The 14,595-nt window shown below is 33.6% G+C and overlaps 2 protein-coding genes across 5 annotated transcripts in view; one reads left to right on the top strand and one right to left on the bottom strand.

Moving 5' to 3' along the window:
- LOC111377016 overlaps positions 1 to 178 on the top strand; it is a 3,450-nt gene extending 3,272 nt beyond the window's left edge. Inside the window, exon 5 of the mRNA XM_023000033.1 lies at positions 10 to 178. Within this exon, the coding sequence (XP_022855801.1) occupies positions 10 to 178 (169 nt within the window). The remainder of the gene's footprint in view (positions 1 to 9) is intronic.
- A 417-nt stretch (positions 179 to 595) lies between these two features.
- LOC111382338 (enhancer of polycomb-like protein 1) lies at positions 596 to 13,588 on the bottom strand. Of its 4 annotated transcripts, none has more exons than XM_023006293.1 (13): positions 13,271 to 13,588; positions 12,810 to 12,992; positions 11,083 to 11,212; positions 10,901 to 11,003; positions 10,164 to 10,287; positions 6,928 to 6,993; positions 5,572 to 5,610; positions 4,458 to 4,538; positions 4,266 to 4,313; positions 3,317 to 3,367; positions 3,127 to 3,195; positions 1,543 to 1,785; positions 596 to 1,287 (listed from the first exon to the last, which is right to left on the bottom strand). In XM_023006293.1, exons 2-13 carry the CDS (start codon positions 12,957 to 12,959, stop codon positions 1,042 to 1,044), a joined length of 1,350 nt encoding a protein of 449 aa, XP_022862061.1. In that variant the 5' UTR covers positions 12,960 to 12,992; positions 13,271 to 13,588; the 3' UTR covers positions 596 to 1,041. The 4 variants fall into 4 exon arrangements, with proteins under 4 accessions (XP_022862061.1, XP_022862068.1, XP_022862047.1 ...); XM_023006300.1 differs by having other exon boundaries at positions 13,361 to 13,588; XM_023006279.1 differs by having other exon boundaries at positions 12,810 to 13,003; positions 13,271 to 13,586.
- Between the last annotated feature and the right edge of the window lie 1,007 nt (positions 13,589 to 14,595).

Below are 14,595 nucleotides of genomic sequence, written 5' to 3'. Positions count from 1 at the left end.
CTTTGCCAGTGGAAAGAGCAATGAACTCGAAGGCAAAGGCTCTACCAGTGGAAAGAACAATGAATGTGAAAGCAAAGGCTCTGGTAATGGAGAAGGCAACCAAGGCACGTGCTCAGCTAATGGGAAGATCTATGCAGATGAAGGCTTTGACAATGGAAACAATACCTGTAGAGTTTAAACCCCTTCATCTTAAAAAACTGAATTTCTTCTGTCAAGGAATTTGGGTATAAGATGATTTCAACTAAAGGTGATTGCGTGAGTGCCTAAGAGAAATGTCTGTTGCAACCATTCAAGTCTCTGTCCAAGCCATTATATTATGTATTGTTTGCCTTGGAAAAACTTATGCTTACGTATCCTTTTCAAATTTCTCTCTGAGTCTTTCAGGATTCAAAAACTAAATCTTTGTCTTATAAGATAATAAAATCCTAATACCAATTTTATAGACCAAGCTACTTTCTTTTCTATGTTTACTAAGTTGTTCTTTTATCAGCCCAATGATTCGTTACTGTAACAAAACGTGCACACGAGGCCAGATGCATGTCAAACTTGCTTAAGAGACAAAATTCACGGACCCTTTTCGCCCATGACCAGGAAGGAAAAAAGGTTGTAAAATCGAACTACAGGAAAAACTTGAATTTACCAAACTATAGCCCTCGGTCCATACAAATCATTTACAAGAGGTAGATATGTCATTGGGAGCTATTAATGCGAGCTTCCAAATTAAATAGATACCCTGCAAATTTTACACCATGTGCTGCTAAACAGAGAGCTATTTCCTAGTCCATCTAGGCCAGAATGAGATAATTGTATCAAGGGGAGATCCCGTGTAGAGAGTTTTGAGTAGGGAAGACTCTGGCATCGCCTGCAGCAAACTTGTGTGAGATGGTTTTGCTCGTCTCTGCATCAATTTACCATAGATTGAGCCTGAAATGTTGTCAGCTTTCATATTTTCTTGAACAAACCTCTACCCAAAGAGAAATTACATTTGAATTGATTCTGAAAGAGTTCATTGCTGATAAAGCTCAGAGAATGGCAAGAAAATTAATGATGTGCAGAATGTCGCGGTTTTGGAGGCCCATATACTGTATCACCACAGTCAATTGGAGTATGCATAAGCGGATTCCATCTATCAAACACTATTCGGCCCCCTCGTCCCATCCTTCCATGAAAGGAGCGTGATGATCTGCCATTTGGGGTTGAACAATTGGGTGGAAATATTACACCCGCTGCTGATAGTTTATATGGATCTATTGGTTTAGTAAACAGCAAAACTGGCTCGTTCGGATCCTGCAGAGAATATGGAAAAGAATAATATGTTAGATATTATAAAGGGTACTGTCCAACAGTTACTTCCCTAAATAACTTAAATCTTTCCACCTATTATGTAGCTCCTTGAATGAATCCAATAAATTGAACTAAACTCAGCTCCTCTAAAGTCTACCGTGAATAATTCATAATCTTTCTGACTATCTTCTGCCATGGCTTCTCTCATCATTATACTAGGCAAAGAACTTTCAGTAGGAATGAGCAATAGACAAGTACCAGTTTATGAAGCCAACTGTGTGGTATATGACGACGTCCAGCCTCTTGCCTCATGCTTCCTGCGAAATCCAGCATTAACTTCGATCCTGCGAAAGGTTGACTTTGTGCCGCAGTAGGTCCATGTGGGTGGCCATTTACCATGTCATCAGAATCTACAAAATCCTCCTCACTTAAATCAACCTTGGTTGGGAAGTACGGTAATCCATGTAGCGCCAGATTATCATCAAGGAGCTCAGTTTCATGCTGGAAAATCCAATCGATATTTTATTGACCTTCTATTACTTAGAAAACAACTCATTTTGATTTATTGTTTTTTTGGTCGATAAATGTAAAATTCTATTGATCAAAATCGTGTACAAGTACACCGAGCATACCCAGGCAATCAAACAAGTAAAATACAACTACTTTGAACATACCCGAACAATCCAAAGAAAAGATATACAAACGATAAGAACAAGAGTCCCAAAACTAACGACTCATAATGAATCAAAACATGTGGATACAAAGCAAACATAATCTTGTACACGTGTGTTTTAATAAGTCTTACAATGCTATCTACTTGTGGGCAAAGATTCTCAAATACCTTTCTATTCCGTACCATCTAAAGTGGTGCTTGCAAGTGAAACCAACTCAGTTTATTCTACAGCAGCATAGTATCAGGTTTAAACCACAAGATACACAACCAATTTCCATTAGAAACCACAATGTCAGAATGTAAGCTAGAATAGGCACAATTGTTGTCTTACCCCTTGTTTATACACACACACACACACACTCTCTATAGATTGAAGGCTATCATATGTAGGTATATATATTGTGTCTAAAATCATCATTACATCAATATCTTGTATTCCTCCTGGATGTCAAATTCTTCTCTAAAAACTTAAGTGCCAAAATTTTCTTTGACTCAATCCAATACAATCATGCTGTTAGAAATTTTTTTAAATGTAGCTTCATTGTTATTCTTTGAAGACTTGCTAATGTCAGAAAATTGTTGATAACAAATATTATTGCATGTGAACATGCAAAAACATCAAATTAATTTGCTTTTCCTTGATTAATTCACAGAAAAAGAAATTGCAAAGGTCAGTGTTATCTTAACTAAAGCACATGATACAACTCATAATTATACATCATGATCCACAAGCCATTACATGGTTAGAAAAGACAACAGTTTGGCACCTAAAACTGGAAATGTGTGTCCCACATGAGCTAATAAGAATTTTAGTAAAAGAAAGATGTCCATAGTAGATTAGCATGTCTTAGGGTGTCTGATTTCACTCATATACAAGCTGTCAGGTTTTACTTCTATTTTTTTTTTTTTTTTATGATTGAAATTTTTTTTTTTTTTTTTTTTTTTTTTTTTTTTTTTTTTTTTTTTTTTTTTTTTTTTTTTTTTTTTTTAAATAATGGCATTTTGGTCATTTCTGTGCTTGCTGAAATGTGGTCCCAGTTGTGACACGGAGATCTTATTTGGTTGATTTGGTGTACAAGTACTATGATCAATCTTCAAAAAGTTACTAAGCAATGAATAACAATTTCAATATTGTCAATAGTTTGGCAAGATAAAATAATTGTGAATACCTTGTACTTCATTTGAATTCTTTGAAGGCTAACCTCGCTCTCCACAAGTTCCCGTTTCTTCTCTTCCCTCTACATAAGACAATGAGGAAGGAATGAGCACTTACTGTCATTGCAAAAGTTTTCATCGCCGTGCGAAGCACAAAGCTTAATCAGAATATCATGAAACTTCTTAAATAATAGGGATCTTTACCTGGATCAGAGTCTCAATCATTGATTTTGCCTGATCAAGGTTCCGCCGGACCTGGAGATGGTGAAAATAAAGATAATCTGAACAGGTGCATTAAGCAAAAGCATTCAAACAAAATTGTAGAACAGAGTTCAAGAGAGGATACTGCAAGTAATTGTATGATGCAAAAGTGCTTCTATATTTCTAAAGTTATGGAAGTGATTTATCAATTTTTAGCTCCCAAGCTCCTCACTCTTCAGCTTCTTGAATGTCACTTGTAAACTCCGTTAATGGCCAGAAATTAGAATTTAAATTCTACAATGAGCAGTAACAAGCAGAAGAAAACATATTCAATGTCCAAGCAAATTTATTTTATGAATATGAACACGATGCAAGCAGCAGGCTTGAATATAATGTTCGTAGTCCAGAAAGTAACCATGGCTCGATCAAGTTGTCAAGTCAAGAGATTCATGCTAATATATAAAATTAGTTCATCAAGGTGGTATTATGCTGCAGCCAAACTTAGAATTCTTCCACAGGAGGGCAAAGAGTGTGTGCAAACTCCAATCAAGAAATGATGCATAATCCAGGGACACGGTAATAGTTGAATAAGTTTTAAATATGAAGAGCATGTATTCAATAACTACAAGCCTTAAAAACTCTAGTGTAATCAACGCAAAAGGATTAAGACCCCATTTGGCCCCCATTATTTCAAATTTTAATGGGTGGAATAGTTTTTTTTTTTTTTTGAGAATGGGTGGTTGAAAAAGAAGAAATTTTTTTTGATTTACGTGTAATATTATTTTAAGGAAGATTGTACGGTTGAAAGTAGGAGAAAGAAAAATAAAATAAAATTTAATGGAGCCAAGCGGGGCCTAATACGACAGTTAATACTTCAGAAAACGTATTAGAACTTGAGTTAAAAATTCTCACTACATCATAGAAAACATGATTAAAGGGAGAAAAGACTAACCTGGCGAAGCTTTTCAAATGACTGTACATTGTTTTCCCTCCTTTGCATCTGTGCAGTATACAGCAAGCATGCACAAGACGCATTATATGTACATTTTATTTCTCAAGGTTTAATAAATAATAATATAACAAAAATAAAAAATTAACCACTTAAAAAAATGTGAAAGCACTCATAAACTAAGGAACCACATACCCTCCTAGTGTGAAGCTTATGAGCTTTCTCCCTTCGCCTGAATACATTGTATGGATTGGTATCATTGACTGGTGGAGGTGGCTGCAATAGAAATTGCAAGGAACAGTTATTAGCAGATACAAGTAGGCAGTTTAAGAAAATAAGCTTCAAGAAAATCAGAGGGAAGGCACAGCTACAAATGAATCCTAAATCAGATGATCAGGAACTGCACATACATAAAGTGGAGTTGATGTAGGACGATCCTATTCCAAATAGGAATTCTTGTTGTACTAGAGTTTTATTTCTTTTTCTTTTTCTTTTTCTTGTTTAGAATAAGATTTCTTTTCCTTTCGTAATTAGAATAAGATTTTTTTTTCATTTTTTCTTTTAAGATTAGGATTTTATTTCCTTTTAAGCTTTTATTTTTCTTTCCTTATACCGGTAAAATTAGGAAATTATTTTGTCTATGTAAACAAAGGCTTTGTACACTTTCAATTAACCTATTCAATATGATCAAATTATTCTCTAAGTATTTTTGAATTTTTCAACTTTATTTCCGCACTAGAAGTTATTGAGAATGACAATATAATGAACCGTGACAAAACTCCATCCTAGAAAGCTAAACTGGTGAGAGAAGAAAATGGAAATATGCAAGCAGCACTTCTAATTGCAATCTTTAGCAACTTAATAGGCAAAGACGAAATTGAGGTCAAATTATGCAGAAACACTTGATCTAAAAGCTTTACCCATTAGATGAGGTCACATGTGATGAATAGCATTTAAATCTTATCTTTAACAAGCCCCTCACATGTAAGCTAAATTCATTTTTTCCCAATGAAAGCATTACATGTGCACCATTTTCGATAAATGGATGGTAGCGAAACTTGATATAATGACCCATGCCTCGTGCCCAAGTCATCATAAACCTATATTACCCCTCACAGCTTTTTATCAAGTCCTCCAAGATTCGAACCTAAGACCTATACTTTATGAAAAGACTTAAGTTAAATTCTAGTATCAAATTATATTACCGCATGCAGGGAATGAAAAAATAATCAAGCCCTGCTTGTTTAATCAAGTGTATCTAAACAGGATTCTTCAATAGTAACAACAACCAATAACACGAGAAACGAACCTGCACACGCCGAAGAATCGGTTTTTGCCATTGTTCCCGCTGGTAGAGAAAAACACAGAGAGGCAAAATTGGCAAAATAATAAGTGAGAATTCATCTTGAAAAAATCATTTAATTATCATAAGCAAAATTGGCTGTAAACCAGCTCCCAATTCCAGCTTAATATGTCACTCTACACGGTCCATTGTACATTAAAAACATTTTCGTGTCCCTTGCCAAACCACCATGTCGTCATTAAGTTAAAGTTTCACGTATCATAGTCACATGCCTTTATATCCCTAACATGCAAGGTTCTAATAAGTATAAATATGCACCAAATAATAATAATAATAATAAAATAAAATAAAATAAAATTCAAAACCATTCAATTCTATGTAAGCAGACTTTGTGAAAATCATCAACCATTTTATCTACTTTTCCCAGTAAACATGCCAATTCAAATGTTTCTTTGTAGTCATAGCTTAGAGGGAAAAAAATTCCCAGTTAATATTCATCAACTACACATATCAGAAGAGCGAGCCTTGCTCGTTCTCATTGCAAAAACTATAGATGCCTAGTGTATATATATAGAGAAATGATCTACTAACCACCGTGTTTATCTTACACTAAGCACCTTTGACATGGTACATGAATCCATTAGTGGATAAGTTTATTGTGGTCTCAAGATTTTTGAGTTAAATTTGTAATCCATCAATAAATTATTGTAACATGTTACAGCGCTTAGCTTAGTGCTTAATAGATCATCTGTGTTTGTGTGTGCGCATCATTGTGATCCAACTTGAGATTGACATGTGTGGGAAATGCAGAAACTTATAAAAGAAATTGCATCTCAACAAATATTCATGTAAAAGTTCAAATAACTTCTATAAAAAATTAAATAAAATTTATAAACAGATAAATGAAAATATATTTCCAAATGATAATTTCAACTTGTCCTTGTTCCCATGTCAAAACATTTTTCGACATATACTAAGATGTACTCACTAATGCATGCTTGCTTTTAAGGGGAGATGGACATGAAATGACTAGAGAGTTCCAAGTTTCTAGCAATGATAGAGAGAAACAATGAGTTAAATATAGGTAGCACTCCACCGATCACAATAATGGTACTGTCAAACTAATTTGATAAGATAAGGTCAACTTTATAATAAAGTCTCAGTCTCATTTTACAGCACAATAGTATTTTTCTGAGATCATATCCAAGTATTCACAGAAAAGGAGATAAAAGAGGTGAGACTATTGCTAAAGTTGCCAAACCATTACAAGAACACTACAGATCCAGACAATTATTTGTTTCTAGTAAAAATAATCCCTAACAGACATCAAAAACATAAATTACATCAAATTGTTACCGATACCTTTTGCTTCCAGTAACTGTAAACAGCTTGAAAAACTCCATATTTGATGGAAAGGGCTTGCAATGCCTATCATGTGAGCAGACAAACTATTAGAAAAATCCAGAGCAACTTACTTGGTAAGAGCCAAAATTGTGAAGAAAAAGAAATAGAAGGCCATAAGCACACTACAATTTTGTTGTTATGTAAGGCAAAGTGCGTATTCCATTACTGTGCTTTGTATAGAATAAGAAAACCAAAATGAATGATCATATGCCAATATGACGAAAGCTTAGCTGTTGTTGTTAGAAGTGTTTGGTGCCTAAGAACCAAAAGATTCTGAAACAGAATTCTCTTGGCGAAGCGAGCCTCGTAAAGAAACCAATGCTGCACCCATGGTGTGGTACACCATAAACTCAACTGATCAAGACCAAATCTTGTACAAAGATCCACTAAACTAATTCTTTGATATATGCATAGCTAGGCTGCCTTCAAAACAGCCTGACTTGAATTGTGACATGACGTGTCACAAACTCCTTCATCAAACCCAGGACTCATCTTGGTTGAGGGCCCTTGAAGTTTGGTAACTTAACAGGTTGAATCTGAGTAAGTGCTGTTCTGTAGACTCCTTAGTTACATTTACATAAAGAGGCCTACATTTTACCCCCACAAGCTTTTAGAATCACATGACTGATGACACTGGTCAAGACCAATTTTTACAACATTACACCCGCCGTTTGGCCCCATTATTGTAACACCCCGAATTTTTCTTACTATTTCTCATATGGGGCCTAAACTTAAAATCAGTCATTTAGCAAATGAAAAGTCCAAAAGTTCTAGTAATACACACGACTCACTCATTTGCATAAATGATTTATTTTGTTTATGTGTATTTTTAGAATTTTATTGTAAGTTATTTGAGTCAAATAATTAAGTATTTCAAAAGTTAATAAAAATATATCAATATTATACTCATTTTGTAGCTCGTGTTAAATAGCATATATTGGGCTCAATAATAAAAAATTTTAGACTAGTTATACCCGAGTTATTTTGATATAAAGAAAGTATTCTAGATTTTATATTTTATTAATAAACGAAATAATAAATCTAAAACTTTCATTCAATTCATACAGTTACGTTGGAAATTGAAAAGAATATTAAGTTTGGAATTCAAAGGTTAAAACTAATATGATGTGCGGTGACCTGAGGATATATGCCAAATTATATATATATATATATAGGTGATCTAACTAGATTGTAATTTCTAGAAAAAAACATGCAATCCCTATAAATTCACACACACAATGTATTAGAAATAATTTATTTTTCTATTCTACAAGCCATTATTTTCAGATTTGATTGGTGTCAATAAGGTAAGAATACATAGTACAAAGTAGTAAATTCTTATTTCTTGATATTTATATAAATTTTGACATGTAATACTATAAGACTTTCGGATCGAATTCTATGTTAAATCCTTTGGGATAGACCTTTAGATCAAGTATGTTAAATCCTACGAGATGGAGCTTTGAGTCAGTTATGTTAAATCCTACGAGATATGAGAATTCTTAAAAAATTCCTTGAGCTCTAAATCTAAGAAATGACGGTATGTTATGTCAATTTTAGATTTATATCACGTTAATAAGAATGTGTATATATTCTTACTGAGTATTTTTCAAAATACTCACTCTTACAATAACTTTTTAGATGAGAACGGGTCGTGTGGACGCGTGAAAAATTGATCGAGTGATACTTATAGGTTCGCCAAGTAAAGTTTCTGAAAAATATAATTGTCAACTTTTATTTGAATAATATCTTTATGTTAATGCACGTTATTTAATAATTTTAGAGATCCAGCATTCGACATTTTATGTTAAATCTTAACCTAATAGTTTGGAATTGAGTATTTCAAAAATTATATTTAATATGAAAACTTTACTTAAGTTATTATTTTATCGTTATCGAATTATCAATCACGTTTTCAAATTTTAAAACTTAATAAAAGTGATATTTTTGCTCAAATTAGATGAAGAAAATTTTGATAACACCTCGAGCCTATTTTTATAAAAGAATAAAATAATGAAGATGAAAAAGATTTCGGGGCATTACAATTATTCCCCATTAAATTATAATTCATTTTTCTGTCTTTTCTCATCAACCACATATTCTCTTAAAAAAATAATATTACACATAAACCCAAAAACTTTTCTTTCTTTTTAACTACACATTCTCCAAAAAATTACTATTCTTCTCATTATAATGAGGAATAATGGGGCCAAACAGGCACTAAGATTGAAGTTCCATTTTATTGTCAAATTGACTTGTTGCACAACTAGTACCCGCCATGGGTTGTGTTTATAATGAAAACATTTGCAAAAGAAATTCAATTTATTAGGATCCAAGCTAGTAGCCACTAAGAGAAGCTGAGAGCTTATATGTGCGAACTCTAAATTTCCTGGATTGTGGTTTGAAGATTTAGTGCTCTAAAACAATTTTCTGTACTAGTAATCTAGTTGACAAGTTTTTGAACAAGAGGGAAAAATTAAGCAACTTCCAGAAATTCTCGCTAATTAGTACCTATGCATCGACCCCCTTGATTTCATTGTATTGCTTTTTAACAAGAACAGGAAAATCAAAGATGAGCTTCCTCCATGATCTGCTATCTCGAGTTTATGTCTAACCGCTTCTATGAAACATAATGTTCCATTGAGCTTCCTTTTCTCAAAAGAAAAAATATTAGAAGGGGAATTGTTACAAAAACCACACAAGGACATTGTAGTCAGAACTCAGGATATATCTATCTAACAAGGTCTTGGTTAAACCCAAGTTCCCTGCTGAGCGAGGCCAAGGACCTCATTTTCTTCAGTCACCTACCATACCTTCTAATAATGAATATAATCTACTTAAAAGAAAAAATCTACCCGAACAAGAAAAGTAAAAGTGATTAAAGTTGTTTGGAGCAATATACTACAGGAGGCGATTAGCAAGTCTAAACTTGAAGGACAGTTATTCATTTAAGAAATTCAAATTAAAGCAAAAGAATGTTCCTCCTCTAGCCGAAAGGATTTATATTTCAAATTTCTCTTCCAAACTCATAACTCAAAATTTCTCTCCCTTCAAAAGCCAACTGAATCTAGTAACTCACTCACTAAAATCACTTTGCCATAAATGAAATTCAATAATAAAAACGTAAATAAAAAATGAAATCAGAACAACAATTACACGGTTCGTAGAAAATGCAATCAGAAAGTAAGTTTCACCTCGGCAGCAGCGCCAAAAGTTAAAAGAATGGGAATAGGCGAGCCAAGTGTTGGAGTGATTACTCCTGCTCTTTCCCGAGCCTTGTGATCTAAAACCTCCAGTTTAAACAAAATTGTCTCAAGCCTGCATCAACAATCATGAAGCACGAGTATAATCGATGGAATAAAAACAGTGAGTAAATTACATGTCATAAGGTGCATTTCTTTAAAACTCATCCCCTCCTCTGCACTTTACAACAATAATTTTATAATGTAGGATAGATCTCGGAAAGAAAAGCAAGGAGGTATATCCCACTTGAATAAGATAATACAATGAAAATTCCAGTGTCACATAGTCAGATTTCTCAGCAAGGTCTAGCATAACATCAAAAACAGAATTTAACTCATCACACAACCAGTTTAAAAGTTAAACAAAAAGTTTTAAACTGGTAGAAAAGTCACAAATCAGAAAATAACTACCGTCTCAAAACAGAATACTCAATATTCTACTGAGATACCAGTTTTTATCACTCCCGCATCCAAAAGATAAGAATGAAATCGTAAAAATATAATTTAAAAAAAAAAAAAAATCATAAAAACATATCACCTTCAGTTCTAAAATTAGAGCTATAGACTGATTTCTCAATAATTACATACATGTAGATAAAATGATTAATATGTAGTAAACAGAGAAAAGACAAAGTAACAAGAAAAAGATGGAAATAGAAGTTATGCGGAAATTTAAGAGAGATTATTACATTTCAGCATCAAGAGTTCTTCTTTCTCCGTTAAATTCTAGAAGCCAATCTTCATCTTCGTTGTCAAGATCGTATTCAACAACTTCACCAATCTCAGCCCGAACTGTAAGCAATAAACATAATTATAAAGCATATACGGGAAAAAAATCACAGCCAATCAGCAGCTTTTATAGTTGAACTACCTCCCCTCGCATGCACATATGATGTTGGTTGACAGAAAGTACAGGAGTAGTCTCTTTCATATGAATCCACAACCACAAACTTGGGAATAGGTATTTCTGAAGCAATTTTCTTGATAGGTATTTGTCGCACCTGCGAAAATATACTCGAGGCATTAATTAATCAACGCATAAACAGATCTAGAAAACACATTTACCCCATCTCATTGTACCTCATGCTGAAATGTTACATACAGGTGTGACATGACAAGAAGCAATTAATCTTACATTGGCAAAGATTTACAAGTCTTGCGAAAGCAATATGTATCATTACTCTGAACCAGCAACAAAGCATGGTGTACATTCTATCAGAAGGCTTTTTAAAAATCAAAGGCCAAAAAGAATTTGTTAGTCGCAATAGGATCCTCAATGTTGCTGATGAAGAAATCATATTGTCACACCTAGACACCTTTTAAAAAAAAAAAAAAAATTGATAAAGATAAAATAAAACTGGAACTTGGATTTACTGTGTCAGTTCAGCTGCTGTTTCAGTAAGGGAATTGCACACCACCATTCTTGTTTGATTTTAAAATGCCATTAATTCAGTTAAGTTCATATCGACATATCCTTGATACAGTTATAAAAGGTCCTCGTTATAAGTTCTTCATTAGCAATTCTTTCAGTTGTACAAGCATGCTCAACATAGATTAAATTTATATCAGCATGAAGAGATCTTTTTCTTTTTGTTTCCATACATTATAAGCTAAACAAGGTTTCATACTGCAATTATTAGAGATTAACCAGAAGATATTTTTCAACTATTTTTTGGCCAAATATTACAACCTCCATACATTATCCAACATTCAATTTTGATTTGGCAAATGATTTGAGCATGAGTGGGGAAAATATGAGCAAAGTATGTTAGCTTTTGTTTTTATGAGGATGTTTGAGCCCCATTTTTATGAAAAAATGCATTTTAAAATAGTAGATTGGTGGAAAAAGTGTGGTTGAAAAATAATGAAAAGTTTTTGATTTACATGTAACATTATTTTAATGAAGAATGTGTGGTTGAAAAGAAGAGAGAAAAATGTGTTTTGAAAAAATTGAGAATCAAACAAAGCTATATGTGATAAATAAAGACAGAGACAGTATTTTATCTTTCCGTATTGTATTTGTTGGATTGTCTTATCAAGATATTGTGACAACATCCTGAGACCTAAAACCTTTTTTTCCCTTTCAAGAAAACAGCAATCTTGGCCTCCAGGTTGGGGAAAAGAGGGGAAAGGAGAACTCATCTCAAACCTACAAATGGACAATTGGAACCTTGGAATTTTGTAACTGAAAATCATTCCCGAGCGCATGAATTCGTAAGGAGACCTGTCTCCAAATTTAGATGTAGCGCAGATCCGAGTAATCAAGGAATAACACGATAACAGGGTATGACTGCCATACTGAACACTTGACTTGCTGGGATGGAGATTAGAACCGGGACCATAAGATTTACTACTGAGAACTTGCTAACAAGGCACGAGGTGGTGGTACACACAATACAGATTACAATAGTTATCCTAGAAATGATCAAACTATGCAACGAAATATACTCCAAATAACAGCCACCATACTACAGACTTAAATCCAAATATTCAAGGAAACATATTTAATTGGCAAGAAAATTGCTGGATGGCTAGCATGTAGCATGGAGTTAATTTACATAACATAATTCCATAATGTGCTTCAATTGAAAATGGCACCTCATTATCAGCCTCTGCAGCAAAACGCACTATCTGGGAGGTACGGTTAGAAGTGGAAGCCTCGTCATCTTCAAGGTCCTTAACAGATTTTAAAATGGGAAGCTTCTTGTGGATGTCGAGGGGTCGAGGCCTAAATGATAGCCTACTCATTGCATCAGTTCAGCCTGTTACTATGCCACGAGGCTATGACGGTCCTAATATACAGTACCAAGTTAAAAATTCAAAACAAAAGTAAGAAATAATTGCTAACATTACTGATTGCAATTAACAGTAAACAGCAATCAGTAACCACGTATGTTCAGTGGAAGTGGAGAATTGGAGCAGTGTTACAACTTACAAACCACAATTATCATTTTTTATTTAAATTAAAAAATCGCGCCCTAAGTGCGCTCCAAAACCCTAGCACTGTATATACAGGCATACCGCATGCATGTGTATATAACTATATATGCATAGCTAACCTGGATAATTTTACGTACAAATCAACAGATTACGTGCATATATAAACCCACTCATCACACGCATATATTGAGAAGGCATCGCAAGCATACCAGCAAAAGGGGAGAAGTAAAACGGTGTCGGTGAAAAGTGAAAAAAATCTCAGAGGGAGGGGGAAGAGGGTTTTGGAATTAGGGCATGAAGCCTGCAAAGGGATGGTGCAGGAGTAGGAAACGGAGAAATCCGGACCCGGAATTCGACAAACCTGATCCGAAAATGTAAGAAAAAATGGGCGCGAGAACTTCCGGTATCTTAGAAAGAAATGCAATCAATGGACCGGGCCACATAGGCCCAACTAGCGGCAGCTCAATTTTCCCCTTGCCCACCCGTTTTTGGGAAATTTGCAATTTTCTTCCTCAATCGTTACAATCTATACCATCAATCTTTCAATTATTAGTATTATTAATGTTTTTTGGTGCATCAAACATCCTGACTTTTGACTTGGTGCTTGTCTGGTGAAGCATTTTCTTAAAAATTATGTGTGCTTTTTTTACCGTTAAACTATCAGGTAAGATTCAATGTGTGAGTCAAAGTCAACAAAGATAGCTAATTTTGGTTTGCAACGATCCAAAAAATCATTTTTTTCCCCTAAAAAGCGGCTCCAGACAGGCCCTTAATTACAAATCACGTCCCAAGCCCATTTTTGCCATTGAATTCATCATCTTTAAATAATAAATAAATAAATAAAGTAAAAATGCAGCATGAGTTCCAAACCTTTTTTCAAAATTACAAATAAATCACTACTAAAACAATTAGAAATTATTTGATTTAGCTAAAAAATTATATTTTTAGTAAATTTTGATAAAAATTGATAAAATGTATAGTTACAAAGTTGATAAAAATTTTGCATCTCATAAAATATATTGTTAAAAATGAGTTTGAAAAAAAGAAATTAAAAACAAGGATTAAACAAGAACTAAATACTCAATAAACCAAAAAGTAAAAGATATTTTATTGTGTGAATGTATGATTGAAAATGAGTATGAAAAATGAATTGAATTAAAGTAAGCCCTCATTATTTGATGTTATAATTTTGGGAATAATGTTTTTTTTTGGAAAATGTGTAGTTGAAAAAAAGAAAGAATCATATTATTATTTTATTGGATAATGTGTTGTTAAAAAGAAAAGAGAAAAAATTGTACTATAAATTTGCTGAGGCTCAAATGAGACTTGGATGATATCAAATAGAGGCACAATGACTTACTAACATGCTAGAGTTCTTGTGTCCTAAGTTACCACGAAAATTTACAATGCTTTCAAAGATCTAGTAGAGATGGCAAAATAATTC

Source organism: Olea europaea, chromosome 3 (genome assembly GCF_002742605.1).
Source record: "Olea europaea var. sylvestris chromosome 3, O_europaea_v1, whole genome shotgun sequence".
Taxonomy (NCBI): Eukaryota; Viridiplantae; Streptophyta; class Magnoliopsida; order Lamiales; family Oleaceae; genus Olea; species Olea europaea.
This window is presented reverse-complemented; position numbering and strand designations above follow the sequence as displayed.

Coding starts and splice junctions, on each gene's coding strand:
- LOC111382338 (XM_023006293.1), bottom strand. CDS start 12,959: ATGAGTAGGCTATCATTTAGGCCTCGACCCCTCGACATCCACAAGAAG. Junction 5,611..6,927: donor ACAGTTACTGGAAGCAAAAG/GTATCGGTAACA, acceptor TTTCTCTACCAG/CGGGAACAATGGCAAAAACC. Junction 3,368..4,265: donor CATTTGAAAAGCTTCGCCAG/GTTAGTCTTTTC, acceptor CACCATCTCCAG/GTCCGGCGGAACCTTGATCA.